General features: G+C 42.2%; 4 protein-coding genes across 10 annotated transcripts; 3 read left to right on the top strand and 1 right to left on the bottom strand.

Annotated features, from left to right (window-relative positions):
- Positions 1-5: 5 nt before the first annotated feature.
- On the top strand, positions 6-4,954 carry Scny (ubiquitin specific peptidase 36). Its single transcript, XM_077406272.1, has 7 exons — positions 6-980; positions 1,295-1,840; positions 1,958-2,065; positions 2,145-2,371; positions 2,470-3,755; positions 3,836-3,945; positions 4,047-4,954. The coding sequence occupies exons 2-7, from the start codon at positions 1,348-1,350 to the stop codon at positions 4,364-4,366; spliced, it is 2,544 nt and encodes an 847-aa protein (XP_077262398.1). The 5' UTR covers positions 6-980; positions 1,295-1,347; the 3' UTR covers positions 4,367-4,954.
- A 1,076-nt stretch (positions 4,955-6,030) lies between these two features.
- On the top strand, positions 6,031-7,418 carry LOC143897546 (uncharacterized). The gene is made up of 4 exons (XM_077406325.1): positions 6,031-6,161; positions 6,273-6,476; positions 6,552-6,770; positions 6,916-7,418. Exons 1-4 carry the CDS (start codon positions 6,039-6,041, stop codon positions 7,201-7,203), a joined length of 834 nt encoding a protein of 277 aa, XP_077262451.1. The 5' UTR covers positions 6,031-6,038; the 3' UTR covers positions 7,204-7,418.
- On the bottom strand, positions 6,486-13,227 carry Vps8 (vacuolar protein sorting 8). Of its 5 annotated transcripts, none has more exons than XM_077406265.1 (13): positions 13,103-13,227; positions 12,101-12,379; positions 11,676-11,969; positions 11,374-11,592; positions 11,123-11,302; positions 10,787-11,032; positions 10,574-10,714; positions 10,053-10,511; positions 9,201-9,946; positions 8,169-9,113; positions 7,650-7,866; positions 7,418-7,563; positions 6,486-6,620 (listed from the first exon to the last, which is right to left on the bottom strand). In XM_077406265.1, exons 2-12 carry the CDS (start codon positions 12,314-12,316, stop codon positions 7,462-7,464), a joined length of 3,765 nt encoding a protein of 1,254 aa, XP_077262391.1. In that variant the 5' UTR covers positions 12,317-12,379; positions 13,103-13,227; the 3' UTR covers positions 6,486-6,620; positions 7,418-7,461. The 5 variants fall into 5 exon arrangements, with proteins under 5 accessions (XP_077262391.1, XP_077262390.1, XP_077262389.1 ...); XM_077406264.1 differs by lacking the exon at positions 13,103-13,227 and adding an exon at positions 12,553-12,708 and having other exon boundaries at positions 12,101-12,375; XM_077406263.1 differs by lacking the exon at positions 13,103-13,227 and adding an exon at positions 12,553-12,693.
- Positions 12,738-16,949, top strand: LOC143897533 (metaxin-1). 3 transcript variants are annotated; one of them, XM_077406294.1, is made up of 7 exons: positions 12,738-12,908; positions 13,031-13,307; positions 14,084-14,331; positions 15,001-15,166; positions 15,294-15,680; positions 16,169-16,229; positions 16,872-16,949. In XM_077406294.1, exons 1-7 carry the CDS (start codon positions 12,883-12,885, stop codon positions 16,886-16,888), a joined length of 1,182 nt encoding a protein of 393 aa, XP_077262420.1. In that variant the 5' UTR covers positions 12,738-12,882; the 3' UTR covers positions 16,889-16,949. The 3 variants fall into 3 exon arrangements, with proteins under 3 accessions (XP_077262420.1, XP_077262421.1, XP_077262419.1); XM_077406295.1 differs by lacking the exon at positions 12,738-12,908 and having other exon boundaries at positions 13,172-13,307; XM_077406293.1 differs by lacking the exons at positions 12,738-12,908; positions 16,169-16,229 and having other exon boundaries at positions 13,172-13,307.
- The last annotated feature ends 28 nt before the right edge of the window (positions 16,950-16,977 follow it).

Genomic DNA, 16,977 nt, shown 5'->3' with positions numbered 1-16,977 from the left:
ACGGCGTACGCGGCATCTCCTCCGTGGCCGCGCGCGCGCGCGATCGCCGCGATCGGCGCGATTGTTTTCCGAACGCTGTTCTCGCTCTCACTAGGTTAAGTGACCGCGCTTCTGATCGAAAGTGCTCCGTTAAAAACTCACGGTCGGCCTCGCGCGGCCGTCGAACGTCTCGCGGGTGGGAAGGTCGAACGTCGGACTCGTCGATCGGTCGTCGGTCGGACGGCACGTACGAGACGGCGCAGCGGCGTTCGCCCGCACGTTCGACTCGGCACGTCACCCCGTCCCCTCCGCCCCCCCCTTCCCCCTGCCGTGTCCACACTTCTTTAGCCGGCCGGAACCATCTTGCGCCGTGACGCGACGTCGCGATTTTCCCGCGTGTGCTGGCGAATCGCTCGCAGGAAGCGGTCCCGCGGCGGAGAGATAGCAGCGAATGCAAATGGCTGTCACGGCCGTGCGCGCGTGCCCGCTTACGGTTGCCGCGTGTCCGACGCACGAGCGTGTCGCGAGACTCGCGAGATCGTCGCGCGCGATCGATATGTGATGACCGGCGTCGGCGGTCGGTCGGTTATCGCGCTGCTGGTGCTGCTTGCGGCTTGAATCGTGCCTCGTCGTCGCGTCCGGGCATTAACGCGTTAACGTGCGTGTGTGACACGCGGGAAATCCGCTCGTGACGGGTGCGAGAGGAGCGAAAGAGAAAGAGAGGGAGAGAGAGAGAGACGGACCCGCGCGCGCGCACGCACGCACGTGTGTGTGCGCGACCTCCGCGGCGGCGAGCGACTCCCGTCCGGTAGCCGCGTGTTGGGAGTGAAGAACCGGGGCCCGGGAGAGGGGAACCGAGCCCGCCGACACCGCGGCGACATCGGCGACGGCGATCCCGCGCGCCGAGAAACTGAAGGAGCTCCACAGCTCCACGCCAGATGGTCACCGCGCTCGTCTCGCCAGTAAATCGACCGCGGGGACCGCTGTACGTCGACGACCAGGTAAACAATCGGTAATCACCGGAGGCGTTATCTCCCGCCGGAGCCTTCCACGATTGCACGAGTAATATGTCGGTCCGTATCTCGAAGCACTTTGTTGTCTTGCGAGCGATTGAACGATTATCGGAGCCTCGATCGGGATTAACCCTCGCGCTGGAGCTCGCAAAATTCTTATCTGCGTGAGCAATTGCGTGTTTATCTCATTTCACACGCGTAGGCGATGTTCCGCACGATGTTCTCTTCGAGTCTGTCGCGCGTTATTGTAGTCAATATGGTGCGCGCAAAGGTGGAAATTTATGTTTCACGTTTTATTGCAGGTGTATCTGGTTAACGGAATTCAAGAGAGGGAATTTTGTACGGTGAGACAAAAATGCCTGCGGTCAGTGTATGCGATCCTATCGCGGCCAGGCTCCACTGCGCTCTGAACGGCAGTCCGTCCAAGACCACGGACGATCTGTCGTTGGAGCTGGTGAGCAATGCCTCGCGGATCATGCAAACGGAGATCCGTTACGAGGAATTGAAGGATTTCCAGGCGACGAGTCAGGTGCAGGCCAACTGCAACATCTTCCTCAACCTGTCCCCTTCCGAGAATTTAGACGGGAGCAAAACGAAGGATGGCGCAGGCTACAAGAAAAAAAATGACGCAAACAAAGGACTGGTTTTGCCGGAACCGGCTGTCACCCTGTATTCCCCCAAGAAGGTCCATCTCGGATGGAAAGGCACGTGTCCGGTCGGGGCTGGCATGTATAACGTTGGGAATACTTGTTATCTGAACAGCACTCTTCAAGCGTTGTTTCACGTTCCGGCTCTCGTCAACTGGTTGCTGTCCGATCCGCATCATAATTCCAAGTGCGAACAAAACGGTAAGTTCTCGTTCTATTGTACATTTTGCTTGTCGCGCGCGCGTCTCTGAAAAATATTGTATAAAAGATTATAATAGCATAGTTTTGTATGGTGTTTTGATAATAGGATAGTTTTAGATGGCGGTGGGGAATGCCTTACGTGTGCAGTGGCCAAGACTCTACAGTTCAGTCATCAGAAGTCTGGCGGTGCGATCAAACCGTTTTACATATACAATAAGTTAAAGCGTACGTACTTACTTCCGATGATAAGTTTATCACCCGCGCATCGAAATACAAATATTGTAATGGGCGCGTATTCCTGCAGTCATTTGCCGAACTATGGTGCCTGGACAACAAGAAGATGCTCACGAATTTTTACGCTATTTATTGGAAGGGATGGAACGCGCGTATTTGACTAGGCATAAAGCGACCAAGTTGGATAACTACTCCAAGGAAACGACACCTATTAATCAAATATTCGGTGGCTATATACGTACTGAAGTAAAGTGCCTGCAATGTCAACATGTATCTACCACGTTTCAACACTTTCAAGTAAGTGATTTACAGTCGCACAGTTACACAATTGTGTTTCATGTGACTTTTTTATTTTTTTTTATTTTATTAACAAACGTCTGTGTGAATTTTAACAGGATTTGCTTGTGGATATACGCAAGGCGAATACACTGGACGAAGCGTTAAATAGTTACTTCAGTAGAGAACAGTTGGACAACAATGACTATAAATGTGAAGCCTGTAAGAGAAGAGTTCCTGCCACCAAGCAGTTCACGCTGGAGCGCCCGCCAAAAGTGTTGTGTGTACAGTTGAAACGATTTAGCTTTTTAGGGGGGAAAATATCTAGACACATCGGTTTCAAACAGACTATAGATATGGGCCAGTATTTGTGGAGAGAACCGGGCGAATCTCCCAAACAGCTAACTTATAAACTTATGTCGATGGTGACGCACATGGGCCCTTCCGTAAATTGCGGCCACTATACGGCGGTTGCGCAAGTGTCGAGCGGTCAATATTATTCCTTCGACGACTCTTGCGTTCGTCCAATAAGCCTTAATAATGTGTTAAGTACAAACGCGTACATTATGATTTTCGAAATGGAAAACTATAGCCAAAATCAACAGATCGCGAAAATGAACGGCACGACAGTCGCGAAGACTGTGCCGACTTTGCTGTCCAATTCTACGAATAAATCTCCCGTATCCAGAGCCTCGACGTCCGCTGGATGCTCGAACGGATCGTCAAGCGGATTGTTAAACAACCTCGGTAATTCGAGTAAAACGACGTTAATCGGTCCGCAGCTCCCCCCGCAAAGAAGTATAGAATTAAATCTTCCTGTACAAAAATCCAATGACGCTGTTAGTACGCAATTATCACGGAAAACGCAGGAAAAGTCGCAGCCGAGGTTAGTCGTGCGCAATAATAACGGAAAGGTTCTGAATGGAAACAGTTTGGTGCCCTATGATGCCGGGTCCAGTGAGGAAGAGGATAATTGTTCCTCCGAGTCGGGGACTTCGAAAAATCAAACGTCGAATACCGCGTCCCGAATTAATGTCGCGAACGGTGTGCCAAAATGCCTTCTCGCGAAAGATGTAACGAAAACAATCTCCAATTCCAAGAGCAATATCAACGGCGTGTCGACAACAACGATGCAAGTTACGATTGTAGACTGTACAAAAAATGGATCTAACAGTAACGGCCGGATAAGCGTGCTGAAGCATCAAAATGGGAAAACGGACACGAATGGTCAGTCGGAGCAACGCGATAAAGAGTGGCGCCAGACTGTCAGAATTAAAAATGGACAAGAGGAGACTGTATCTACGAAGGCTACAACCAACAATGTTAAAAGCTGGCAAGCTAAGGACAGAGGGGACTTTACTCCCAGTGGCTCGTCGTCCAATGGATGGTCGCATTCTGAGACGAGGTAAATTCTTTTACATAATCTAAATAATGCAATTTTGTATAAGACGATAAACGAAAAATAATCTATTATATCTGTTCTAGTAATTCGACGCCGAGTGCCGCGGCTGTGCGAAATTTTAACGGTACCAATCGCTCGGATACCGTTTCACACTTAATGAAAATGTCGCATCGCGGATACGGCAGTTCCTCAGGTTAGTACGTCTGATTTAATCGAGAAAATTCAATCGTAAGTCAATCCAGTTGTAAAAAGATCAAAAAGTCTATTATAATTTCATGTCTTCAACTTTTATAGTAACGAATTGGAATGGCAATAGAACGCAGCTCGACCGCGACGTCGATAACGACAGACGAGAGGAACGTAAACGTCATTTTAACGCGGACGACGAGGAGATAGATAAGGGTCGGACAAAGAAGGTCAAGGACTACCCGAATCGTCGGTACGAGGATAGGTCCAGCTACAATTCATTCCAAGGACACCAAAACAAAACCTGGATTCGATTTAACTCTAATCATCCTCGAAGACAACATTACAATACTTCCTATCCGCGGTCGCGGCACGGGAACAATTATAGACCGTCACGTTATAGATTTCACTCTAGATATCACTTATAGATATCGAATGCTCACTCTCGCTGCCACCAGCACCGTGAGCGATCGGCAAAGGTTTTAGAAACTATATCGACAGTTCGGAAAGCGACCAGTTTCAATAGACTGTGCTATTATACACTGATTGATTTTGTAGAATAGTTATCATTTTTCAATATGAAAGTGAATTTGGAAATAATGGACTGTTGAATTTCGACAGTTTGTATGTTCATTCGAATGATGAATGATGACTCATTTATGGTGGTTCATTCAAGAAACATAATGCATGTTCCTGATAAACTTGTGGCATTTTTTGCCCCTATGTTGCATAAGTTTGGTACACACGTATATCGTATGGATCGATCCATGGGGGATGAGTATCGCCAACTGTACCATTTTGTGTTCAACGTGGATTATTAATTATAGAAAATTATAATTTTTTTTCTGATCATGATTTATGAACAACTAGCTGTAGTTTTAAGATGCATGTTCACCATTAAATTCTCATGAGACGTTTGCGAAACAATCTCATGTATGCCGACGAGTATAAATTGAATATAATAATTGTTAATATTAGAACGTGAACAGTTCATTTTTAGGGAAAAAATGAAATAATGAAATAAAAATAAACAACATTATCAGAATTTTAACTAACTTAAATGAGTAATTCCAAATTACATTTAGTAAGTAAAAAAAGAATTCGTTGCTAGATTATTTATCTTAAATATTGAATAAAACTCTCGTCTATTGTACTTTATTCCTTTTACAAGCAATGATAAAATAATACAAAAAATTTTTATTGGCAATATAAAAAGGAAATTTTAAAAGGGAAAATGCTTTTGCGTTAAATTTCTGTATACGTAAAATTTAAGTAGCAAGGAAGCAATTTATTCTATGTCCTTCTAAAAAAGGATGAAATATTTATAATAAATTAAATTGCATATATGTAATTATATGTAATGATCCGTCCTCTTTTTAGTAGAGGTACTCTTCCCCATGTTAGGAAACAATGTTAAATGAAACAGCCATTCTAGGAAACGACTAGATATGATAATTGGGTTTGTTGTGGCGTTTTGAATCACCATGTGCAGATTGCAAATCAGCACGTTTGATGGCAGTATCGCGCTATTTTCTTTTACTATAAATGGCACATACCTTGTCAGTAAGTGCGAATTTAAATATGTTTTTAAGTGTTTCTACTGCGATTATTAAGGTAACTGTGTATAACTAAATAAGTAACATATACAGTTATAACAGTTAATAATAATATTAATAATACCGAACATGTAATGTAATGATATGTACATTACTTATGATATAATGAGCCCAGGAGCGCTTGTAACGTTAAGAAATCACTATTAATGGTTAAAATTACAAAGCCATAAGTTAATTTTTTAAGCGACCCGTGAGTCAATTCTCAATTATCTCATCCCTTATACGATACCTCATTACATCATCTGATAACAAAAAAAAACTAATGTTAGCCGAACGTAAGGGAGATGTCGTATATGAAATTAATACGCGATGTTATAAGGTGACTTATACGCTATACGAGCAAATCGACGCCAGATTTATGTACGAAAGGACAACAACAGTGTCGTTTATATAAGCCATAACAATCAATAAAAAGAAACCAACTGAATATGTCTATCTACTGAAGAAAGGACACTATCGCATTTCGGACAATATCGAGTTGGCTATGGGAGTACGTTTGTTTAACGGCCAGTTTGAGGCATACCTGAAAATAATTTTTATGAGCAATTATATCATGACAACCGACGACGTATCGGCTCAGGACATCGTACAAATTCTGGAAAAAAATGTGAGTTAATGTATATACAAACGTCGGAACGGACATGTTTCATTTTTCAACTGTTTGGAAATTGTTTACAATGAAGCGAATTCGCATCCGACTGACATGTATTTCGTACAGGTGAGTATTCTCAAGTCGGAAAGTCACGGTCCGGACGTCACTCTTGAATTCCGCGACAAGTTCGAATTGTTTGGTCAACTGTTGTGCAACCTGACATGTAAACTCGAGTCGTTGTTATATTTATCCGAGAATTACATCTCCACGAACGATCCTAAACAATTTATGAGCGGGATTGTCAGAACGTGGAACTGTATTAAAAAGCAGGTAAGACACTTGTATTTTACATATTTATGCATTTCTTGTATAAGTATTTACAGGATTGACGTATCAATTATACAGGTCTGTGAAAAATGTTCCAAGATTCAAGTGGACAGTCATACGCAATCTGGAGTACCGTTATCGTCGCTCCTTGAAAATATAAAGAAAAAGAGATCTTTAATAAAGGAATTTTTGCACGTTCAAGAGACTAAATACAGTCGTGAATATCTCGCGAAATGTTACGTTTTGTTAAATGAAATTGAAGGTCTATTACGTAATCTCAAAAGATCCGATGATAAGGCACGTATCTATGAGTACCGTTAACGTTTAATACATCATTGCATGTTATAACAAAAGTTTGCGAAATATGTACACGCCTATAGGATCTTTCCCTAAACAAATTTATATAATTGATCTTTTTTTTTGTTTTTGTTTTTGTTTGCAGTTACAGCAATGCATAGCTATATTGAAGTTGAATCCATTCCTTGTTAAGTTAAATTCTGCTGTAGACGCATATGTCTCGAACATTGAGATAACGCCGATCGACACATCCAAGTGTCCAAAACTGGATGTTTTCCCAATAGTCGCCAAACTTCTCACCGGTGAGTTATTGGGCGACGAACCTATGGATCCGCATCGCGTTCTAGCGGATAATGCGCCCAGGAAGCCAGTATACATTATTAAAATAAAACGCAGAACGGACGTTCCATCGATGACGGCCGTGAAAACGTAAAAGCGCAAAATTATGCATATCACAGAAGATAATGTTATATAAATAATTGTATTTCAGTAATAATTTGTATTTGACAACGTGTCATAAACAACAATGCGCGTCGAACAAATCTCAATGAATGGAGCTTATCTCTTATCGGTATGCAACGTATGGATTATCCATAATATGTGTACATTATACACGTTCATTTTGGTATCTTAAAAATACTACATACCGCTCACAAACGCGATCGTCGTTCTCGATAGTCGGAGACTAGATTTAAAAGATGCCCTCGAGGTCGGGGATAGAGCAGGACGGTGCCAATCTTAGCGCAAGGTCTTTGTGACGTAGGAATTCTGGCGGAAGAATCTGTTTCTTTCTCTGTAAAACAGAGAGGTAAGCGGAATAGCATCCATGCTAGTGTACGAAATGTAAGACAACGAGGATACATCGCTGTTAAAACTAACCGGCGGAGGTTGCGGAACGGTGTGCGTGACGTTGGTAGCGACGGGCGCCCATCCTTTCGTGTTCAAGCATTTGTAACAGGACTTGGACTCGCCGAGACACGTAGAATGATACCCATGACCGCAGCCGAACACCACTACGTGATCGGAACAATGCGACAACGGCTGTCTGCACACGGGGCAAGTTACGGAAACGTTACCGCATGCTCTACCGGCGTCCCTGAATGATAGAAAAATTATTGCATATAAGCTAACACTAGAAAATTTGTTGCATATATGCATGTAGATTCGAGGTGCGAAAGTTTGTGAATTTCATCACGATGAAACCTCTTTTCTGCTTCATTTACACGTGCTTTTCGTCGCTCAATCTAGACGAAATCTCCATCCCTTCCGCTCTATTGGCATTCAAGAAAATGTCGCATTTTGAAAATTAATCGAGGAAATTCATCGTGAAGCTTAGCGAACTTTCGCACTCTATTAAAAACTAATTTATTTCATGTGTCATTAGAACTCCCAGGGTACCTCAAGGATTTTTCCAGAGCCTTGTGAAGTTCTAAGCTCACTAATCGTGCGGTAGTTTCGACTAGGGTTTGCTCGTATCGCGACTGAGTGAGAACTCCGGACAGCAGTTGCCGTATGTCACCCATCGTTCCGCTCGTTGCCGATGGATTTCTCAGAATTTGCTCCAGTATGTTCGATAGTATCGACGTACCACTCAAAGATTCTAGAATTAATCTCAACAATTTGCCGTTCAATACGTCTGCCTTCTGCCTATTGTTCTCCGAATGCGATCGAAACATAACTTCCACGAGGGGCATCCAGTCGAGATTTCCCGCCGATCTCCGACATATCCCCGCGAGCTGAATGGCGGCGTGTACCGTCTCACTTTCCGGAGCCTTATCTTGCCGGTACATCTCCAGCCGATCCTCAAACTCCTTCAGCAGAAGATCGAACGCGTCCTGGTAATTACCAAGCTTCTCCAGCATTACCGCTTCTGCATCCTTACATTTCCATTTCCGGACGATTTTTAACGCTTCGTCCAATCTACATCCGTGCGGCCCGTGCAAATGACGAACTACGCTCGCCGGCTCCAACTCGCACATTAGCGCTAGATATCTCTCCAATTGTTCAGTCGTTAATTCTAGAGAAACGTCCTCCTCCTTGTATTGCGCGACCTGATATAATGCTTCTAGCAGCTTGTATTCCAAGCTCACATTATCGATAAAATCCTGCAGTATTGCATCGATCTTGTTTTGCAATCGAGTCGCGATAATCGTGGCAAACTGAAGAGCGTTGATCGTAACGAGAGTTGCGGTGTGAACCGATATAACTTGATCTAACCAGGCGGTCGACAGATGCTCGAACCAGGGCCATATGTCGTGATGCCTCGATGGCTCTAAGATCATGCATTTACATACCGCCACCCAATCTTCTCGCGCACTGTACAGTAATTCCGCGACTCTTATGCTGTAATATAAAGTCGTCATGATAATACATCGCGACGTGTATACTAACGAAGCATAGAGAAACTTAAGCTCAATTAGAGGTACTTACAAACTCGCTCTATTCGCTAAATTTAATAAAGTGTTATCTGAAATATTGCACAATTTTTTAGAATGCAGCAATCCCAACACAGCGCTTTCTCTCTCAGTCTTAAAGTCCTTCGGCAATTCTACGTGCGAGTCGATGCACAATATATTTATCATTCTATTCAACGTACTAGACTCCAGAGTAACCGTGCTTTCGGATACTTCATTCGCGACAAATGTGAGAACCATAAACTGTTGCTCCATCGTGATGTAATCGTTATTTTTCGGAGTAAGCGGCGTACTCGGCATAACAATGCTCAACAAGATGTCTATGAGCCTCTGTCTGTGCCGGAGGCCCATTTCGGAGGTAAATTCTGGCTCCTGAAAAGCGATGGCTATAACGTCGAGGAAGCCCTTCGCATCGAATTTCAGTAACGTTCTCAGGTACGGATACTGCCTCTCCATGTCAGTCGCCAAACTCGAATGCTGAGATAACAAGGCTCTCAATATGTCCGCTTTCGCTTTCTGCGGCATGCCCTCGGGAAGCTCGTCCTTGGGAAATCCGCGACCAGCGAGACAGCAGCTGGTATAAACTAGAATGGCGTTGCCGAGTTTTATACAGTCTCGAGAAAGCGCGGCTGTTGAGTCCTGCAATAAATTCTGTAGTACCGGTACCAATTGATGAATGGGCGCTGTGAAATCGCCCAACGCTGTTGTCTGGAGATAAATCAGCGCTTCCCAAAGTCCGCGCTGACGACAGATTGTCGTTACCTACGGACAAAAATGTACGTTCTGAAATCGTAGACGTTCATAATTTTTTTTTTTCCGTAAACGTCTATTTTTCACTGTCACAACGCTCGCGAATGGTGAGACTTACTTGGTGAATATCTAAGCAATCCACATTGAGCAGAACCACGATCGCTTCCAGCGAATCTACTTTGTCTTCTTGATCATAAAGAGAGACTAATTGCTGGGCGATCAGCGGCGGCAATCTTGGTTGAAGACTACCATCTAGCAGAGGAGCTTCGAGGGCGTGCAAGTAACTAGTTTTCAGTCCTTCCGACTCGAAGACTATGTCCCACAACTTTCCGTATAGCAAATCTAGATTTTCCAATTGTATGCAGTAATCGACGCAGGTGAGTACTATCGTATCGTAGTCTATATTTTCGTCCACCAAACACTGATTTAATTCGTCCATATACTGCACCAATACCTCGCAAACTTTATCACGCGCTATTTGCTTGCGACGTTGCTTAGAACCTCGCAGGCCGATTACCGCCTTGCCTTTGTCTTGATAAAAGGAAAGGCCCAATGCTAACGCCTCGGGGAAACGTTTCTAAAATACGATAAAATAATTTTATTCCCATAGTCGGATAATTTTTATCGCTTTGAACTGACCTGCATGATTAGATGTTGCAACCTTTCAGTCCATGTTCTCATACATATCACATGTAAACTCTTTATACCTAATAACAACAGCTGCGTACCGAAGACTACAACGGTGTTGTAGCACGCCCGCTCACCGGCTAGCGCCATCGCCTGTGCAAAATATAACGTAAATGTAGCACGCCAAATACATTTCTCTTTGTCCTCGCACACCATTCCTCGTACCTTGGAAACATTTCCGCCGGTAGATAATCCCTTAAAATGACTAGAAGCGTAAGAAATACCAACGCGACTCATGTCTAACGTCTCCAAATTATCCTGCGCTCTTACGTCTATCAAATGCAATTTCTCTTGAGCATCCAGTATCACGAGAGATCTCGGATTTAACCACCTCAAATTGCTTATCATATACGGTAGCGTAATTCTTCGAAGGGGAGACAGTTTTACCCGCGTACCAATTTCAGTATATACCTTGTCAACGGACAATATTATTTTTTAGTATTTTTAAAATATAAATATAAATATATAAACTCTGATAGAATATAATGCAGTTAATCATACTTGATAAAAATACACCACGTTGTCCCTCGCAAGCGCCAATACCGGATCGATCACGCGAGAGCCGTCAGCCGTTTGTATGACAACTAGTTGCCAGGACAGTTGCGGTGGTGCTATCGCGGCACCGGTCAACGGATGACTTAATACAACGCGCATTCGCGGTCTCACGCAGACTACAATTACCTACGAAATAAGATAAATGTTATATACATTTAGCCGAATATTATATTTTCGAGTCTATTACGAAGCACAACCTTCGATAACGTCGCCATTGCTACTAATGTATAATTTTTCAGTGGATGCGACGGCAAATGATTCAACAGCAGAGGCTCCAGAGTGCACACCTCTCCCTTGGAGCCGCTAAACAAACATCTACTGTCGCAACCTCGCACGCCCATCACTCTAGTGAAATTCAGTTCGAACACCGAGCCACCGCTGTCGCTGCACAAAGCTATTTTTGGCGAATCTGTAAACTGAAGTGGCTGGTTCAAAACTGTCAATCGAACAGATAGACTTAATTTCACGCGTGTGCAAGGGAATCGACGGCAGATTATACCTTAACGTGTAACACAGCAGTGTCGAGCGGATGTACATCGGTGAGGATTCTTAAAACTTTTCCATTACTGCTATCTAACATCAAGATGTGTCCCCTGACGAAACCAGCTAGTACTCTACTACCGTCGTGGTTGAAGCAAAGAGCAGAAACGGAACCTTGGTGTCTCGCCTCCTGATCGCACCATCGCAATGTTTGCGAAGAATCAAAGCCCAGTATTAAACCGTGGCTGGTACCAATTACCAGCATGTTCCCACCGGCTGCGACCGCGCTGGCCAAACCAGCGTTGACTCTCTCCTGCATAAATCATATTGAACAATGACTATTTCAGGCTCGGTTACCATGCGCGCGGCACGTAACAGACGCTCAAAAATCTAAGGAAGACGTCTCCCGATATCTTTCGCATAATGAATGGAGTAATTGCTCACATTGGCCGATACAATTTGTGATGTTATTCCTTTGAGTATGACATGCCTTAAGATAACACCCGAGGACGGTCTCTGAGCGGTCTTGGAGGATTTATTTAACGAATTCAGCGACAGGTGACTGCCGATGCTGGTTGTCTCGCTGCTGCCGAGTTTCTCTACCAATGGCGCACCGACATCGTCCTCCGTCTCTGACAGTGACTCGTAATCGGGCTCCATCAGGATACTCTCTAAGGTAGGTAATTCTTCCACGATTGGGATGGCATATTCCGTGTTATCTAACTAGAACGAATGCGGCATCAATGCTGTTATCAGAACAATTCCGGTGAATTAAATTGCAACAATAAATCATGACAGGCGAAAAAGATATTAATTAGGAGTACAAGCGGCAAGTGTCATAACGCGATAATATAACTGTCGCACGGGCGATCGCGGTTGCATAGATAAATAGATACCTCCTCGATATCTAAATTAATAGCCTCCGTAACGAGACACTCGTCACTGTCGGATACAAATTCATTCTCGGCCATCTTACGGGTTGAGTTACGTTATCGCGGCCCCGGTCAGAACGGCTGATCTACATGCATGTGTATATTTGACAATTGTTTGACACTTTTGTTTTCGTTCTACATATTCGCGAGAGTGCGAGAGCGAGAGCGCGCACGTAGCCTATATGGGGTGGTGTGGAATTCCTGCCACGACGAGACCGACCGACGTCCCGCCGCCCGCGATTGGCTCTCCCAAGTCTCCCATGACCGGCGGATTGCCAATAAAAGTCGGAGCACATGTTCTCGAAGGAAACGTCAAAAAGGTACTATCCGCGCTCTCGTCTTTTTCTTCCTTTTAAATTAATGGCACTTGCCTCTCGCCAAAGACAATACGGCCAGGATCCTCTTTTCTTGTTATATTTTTCCCAAAAGTCTTATAATTTAGGATAGACGCTGAAAAGGGGAGGGAGGATAAAAAGTGCAGAAAGTTCAGCTGCGAGCAACGAGCCACCCTAACCTGCAATGTGCCACGCGACGCTGCATTGTTTACCGAGGAGACGAGGTCTCGGCGGACGAGAGGCTTCGCGCCGAGGGTTTCGCGTGTAGTCTCTCACTGGCGATGCGAGTTTTCGAAAATGGCGAACGCCGAGGTGCTGCAGCTGGACGTGTGGAAGGGCGACTGGGGCCTGCCGTCGGTCGACATCGAGTGCCTGCAGGTTCTGGTGCGTTAGGTCGACGGGTACAGGTTATGGCACCCGCATGCTAAGCCGACCGACGACGGGGCGGTTTTTCCCCCCCCCCTTTTTTCTCGTGACACCGAACTCGCCGAGTCGCCGAGAGTCCGGCACGCACGAGGATCTCAAATATCTATCCCGTCGCATGAGTTCCTCGGCCGATTTAGCACCGAACTCGAACCCTCGCACTGGGGAACGTCCGAGGTGCCGCGCGTCTTTTTCGCGCGATTAATTAAAAATGAAAGATTCTCGACGTATTACACGTTGGAGATGAGAAACGTGGGCGACGGAGCGACCGACGTTTTCCCCCGAGTAATTTCGAGCGAATCTTAACAGTCTTCATTCAAAATTTAATTGTAAAAGTTGTGCGACACTATGATCGGCCGAAGAAGTCGTCAAAAGGGTACTTGCTGCCTTGGAGATGTATCCGAGAAGGGCGCGACATACGTAGCGATATCAGGGAGCTTAAATATTGTCGGACTGGGTGCGACATCGATGAAATAAGAGCGAAAGAAAAATAAAATGTGCCTCCACTGTACCGTTAATATCCAAGTCGACGCGTTGAAGGTTGAATGTTAGCCACTGGGCCGCTGCATTTCAGTTTTACCCATTCAAACTCTAACGGCGATATATTATCGGAAATTATGATTACTTTGTTAATAAAAACTTAATCTCAATGTTTACTCAGTAATAATGTCACATCCTCATGATACAACAGGTTGCAACAGCACTCGTTTCCTAATACAGTGTCATGTTATTTGTAGGCATATGCCAGATTCAATGGGGTACCTTTAAAAGTCAATCTAGCGAGCAATCCGTTTAGAACGCCAAACGGTCGATTACCTTTGCTTAGGGCTGGTCTGCGTACTTTGGATACGGTCAAAGATATATTGCCCTTTTTTAGAGCGAAATATAATTTTGACTATACGTTAAACGATAAGCAGTGCGCAGACGTCATGGCTTATGATGCTCTGCTTAAGGAAAAGTTGTATCCAGCCTTCCAATTTATATGGTATGAGATGTGCAAAAACGCGCCAGAATAAGATGCAACTTAGTATTTATGAAATCTCAACGATATTAAAATTACATTCACTTATTTGCAACGGAAAGACCGACGAGATTGACCTAATTAATCGATAGTAATTAAATCGATTGAAAAATAACTTATTCGTCATCCACGCTGAGAATTTTTTTAGACATTTATGCACGTATCATCTTCAAAGGTCCAAAGTAATTAGCAGATCCATTAAATCCATAATATTATAGAGTATTTATATTGCCTAAGTGTTATCAGCAAAATAATTGTCAAGGAAAGGCCAGAATTATTAGTAATTTCAGACATCGTCTAAGGAAAGATTTTCCTAAAGACGTAAATGGCAAAGTTCAAAATTACAAATGCCCAGTAACAAATTGGTTTCTACATGTATCTAATTTAGTAATTATGTAAATGAATTATTTGTCTCAAGTAACGATATTAAAATATCTTTATCTAAATATGGGATGCACGTTATTCTGGTCATTGCGTATATGTTTGTCCAGTCCTCTAGTTTTGCAAATAATGTTTTCATAGTTTCTTATTAGCAGAGTGCATCTCAGTGTAATTAGAGCCTTGTACAACGTCAGTGCTTTCGTAATTATAGCATAAATAACAAAGGGATCTCATTATTACAATTATTTTTAGGTGGATAGATAAGAAAAATCTGGACGAGTTAATTAGACCATGGTACTGCAAAGCGCTGTCTTTTCCATTTAATTTCTATTATCCAGGAAAATTTGAACGGCAAGCGCACGCCTTGATGCAAAGTTTATATCCCCTGGAAGATAATATAAATGTTATTGAAAATGAGGTACGTGTAACGCGCAGGAAAACGTTTATATAACGAGAGAAATATTAAGTAATATTAAGTGCAAAAGACTTATTTTGATTAACTGTAAGAATTTATGTGATAAGTATGTGAATATTTATGTAAACAGGTATACTCGGAAGCACAAAAATGTTTAACGTTGTTATCTACAAGGCTTGGAGATAGAGATTTCTTTTGTGGGCAGCAACCTAGCGCGATAGACGCCGTTGTATACTCGTATCTGGGACCGTTGCTAAAGGCCCCATTACCAAACCCAATTTTACAAAATCATTTGAAAGCCTGTACAAATCTAGTGAAGTATGTGTCGCGCATATCACAAAGGTACTTTGAGATTGAATATCAGACTTATGAGAAGCATAGAGTCGAGAAGAATGCCGAAAGATTAAGAAGAGATTCCGAAAGTGAATTTCCCAACAAGAGAAGAAACCAAATCCTCGCCGCGCTTGTCGCTATACTGGCAATGACAGGATATGCGTTATCCACTGGCATTGTAGAGGTAAGTTTTGCTTATACAGAGAAAAAATGTGATAGAATGCACATCATAGATAGATAAACGAAAAATTCTTGCGATAGACGGAATTTGTGTTGGATATTAATTGGTTTTTCTATCTTCTTATCTTTGTTTTGAAAACATTCTTGATGTGAATTATTTTTACCTCAATTAATATTAACATTATACAAACCATATCAATATATTTATCCATTTTTATAAATACTATATTTAATAAAAAGAATTTTTGCACGCAGAGAAAATTTATTTTCACATGATATAAAAATTTCTATATTTTTATTTGGATTGGATCAATATGTTTTACTTATATAGCAAAATGTAATATTTATGATCAATTTAGCAAAATATATCTATAATGTAGACAAACTATAAAGTCTTGTATCACAAAAAAAGATACCGTTCATATAAATATATTTTTTGGAAAACAAAACTACAAATGTTGAGGTTGAAGCTACAAGTAGCTTTATTTGTAGGTGCTAGTATATTTGTTAAGAAGCAGAAAATTTATTAAAATTCCTAAGAAGAATAGAAAACGTGAGTATTAGTTATTGCGTATTGATAATATAATTTTTACATGGAAATTAACCAATTAATATCAATTTTCATACATAATGAGTATATTTTTGCTTCTTACCGCATACACCTTAAAGAACTGCGTTAAGTTGGTGTATTCACAATTAAAGTGGTTAAATAGTTTATTTTTATTCAGCGTAAAGTGGAAAAATTATATATTCCTACGTAAATAACATGAATAACATTAGACGTAAAATTATATTTGTAAAATATTCCAAATTTTAACATACTTACACAACTTCATTAATGTATATTTAAGGTTTTATTTGCATATTAATTCTTTTGATGTGTCAGAATGATAAAAATAATATACAAAATTTAGAATGGGATTATTCCTTAATAAAATATTCAAAAACTAATAGATCAATAGTTTTTTAAATAATAAGTAATTAGAAATAAAGCTTTAGAGATGGAAGTAGTTAATAAAACTTTTTCCATTTAGCTTTTTTAAATGAGTATATTTCAACAGATTTTTAATTTGGGGTTTTATTATAAAAATGATTATATAATGTAGAAAATTTAAATCAGAGGTTTTAAGCCAATGCATATATTATTTATTGTGCTTTTTGCAATATTAAGAAAAATAATGCATATTTATTAAAGGTACCAGTAAAGGATGACGAAATCATAGATATGCCGATGGAATACATGCTGAATGATGAGGATGACGAATAGCAGTTAGCAAAAAGAAAATTATGTTTTCACGGAC

This window comes from Temnothorax americanus, unplaced genomic scaffold (genome assembly GCF_048541705.1).
Source record: "Temnothorax americanus isolate GAGA-0224 unplaced genomic scaffold, ASM4854170v1 Scaffold20, whole genome shotgun sequence".
Lineage (NCBI taxonomy): Eukaryota > Metazoa > Arthropoda > Insecta > Hymenoptera > Formicidae > Temnothorax > Temnothorax americanus.
This window is presented reverse-complemented; position numbering and strand designations above follow the sequence as displayed.

Coding starts and splice junctions, on each gene's coding strand:
- Scny (XM_077406272.1), top strand. CDS start 1,348: ATGCCTGCGGTCAGTGTATGCGATCCTATCGCGGCCAGGCTCCACTGC. Junction 2,372..2,469: donor CCACGTTTCAACACTTTCAA/GTAAGTGATTTA, acceptor GAATTTTAACAG/GATTTGCTTGTGGATATACG. Junction 3,946..4,046: donor CGGATACGGCAGTTCCTCAG/GTTAGTACGTCT, acceptor CAACTTTTATAG/TAACGAATTGGAATGGCAAT.
- LOC143897546 (XM_077406325.1), top strand. CDS start 6,039: ATGGGAGTACGTTTGTTTAACGGCCAGTTTGAGGCATACCTGAAAATA. Junction 6,162..6,272: donor TACAAATTCTGGAAAAAAAT/GTGAGTTAATGT, acceptor TATTTCGTACAG/GTGAGTATTCTCAAGTCGGA. Junction 6,771..6,915: donor TCAAAAGATCCGATGATAAG/GCACGTATCTAT, acceptor TTTTGTTTGCAG/TTACAGCAATGCATAGCTAT.
- Vps8 (XM_077406263.1), bottom strand. CDS start 12,627: ATGGCCGAGAATGAATTTGTATCCGACAGTGACGAGTGTCTCGTTACG. Junction 11,970..12,100: donor CACAAATTGTATCGGCCAAT/GTGAGCAATTAC, acceptor TGATTTATGCAG/GAGAGAGTCAACGCTGGTTT. Junction 11,303..11,373: donor CAATGGCGACGTTATCGAAG/GTTGTGCTTCGT, acceptor CTTATTTCGTAG/GTAATTGTAGTCTGCGTGAG.
- LOC143897533 (XM_077406294.1), top strand. CDS start 12,883: ATGTTCTCGAAGGAAACGTCAAAAAG. Junction 13,308..14,083: donor TCGAGTGCCTGCAGGTTCTG/GTGCGTTAGGTC, acceptor TGTTATTTGTAG/GCATATGCCAGATTCAATGG. Junction 14,332..15,000: donor CCAGCCTTCCAATTTATATG/GTATGAGATGTG, acceptor AATTATTTTTAG/GTGGATAGATAAGAAAAATC.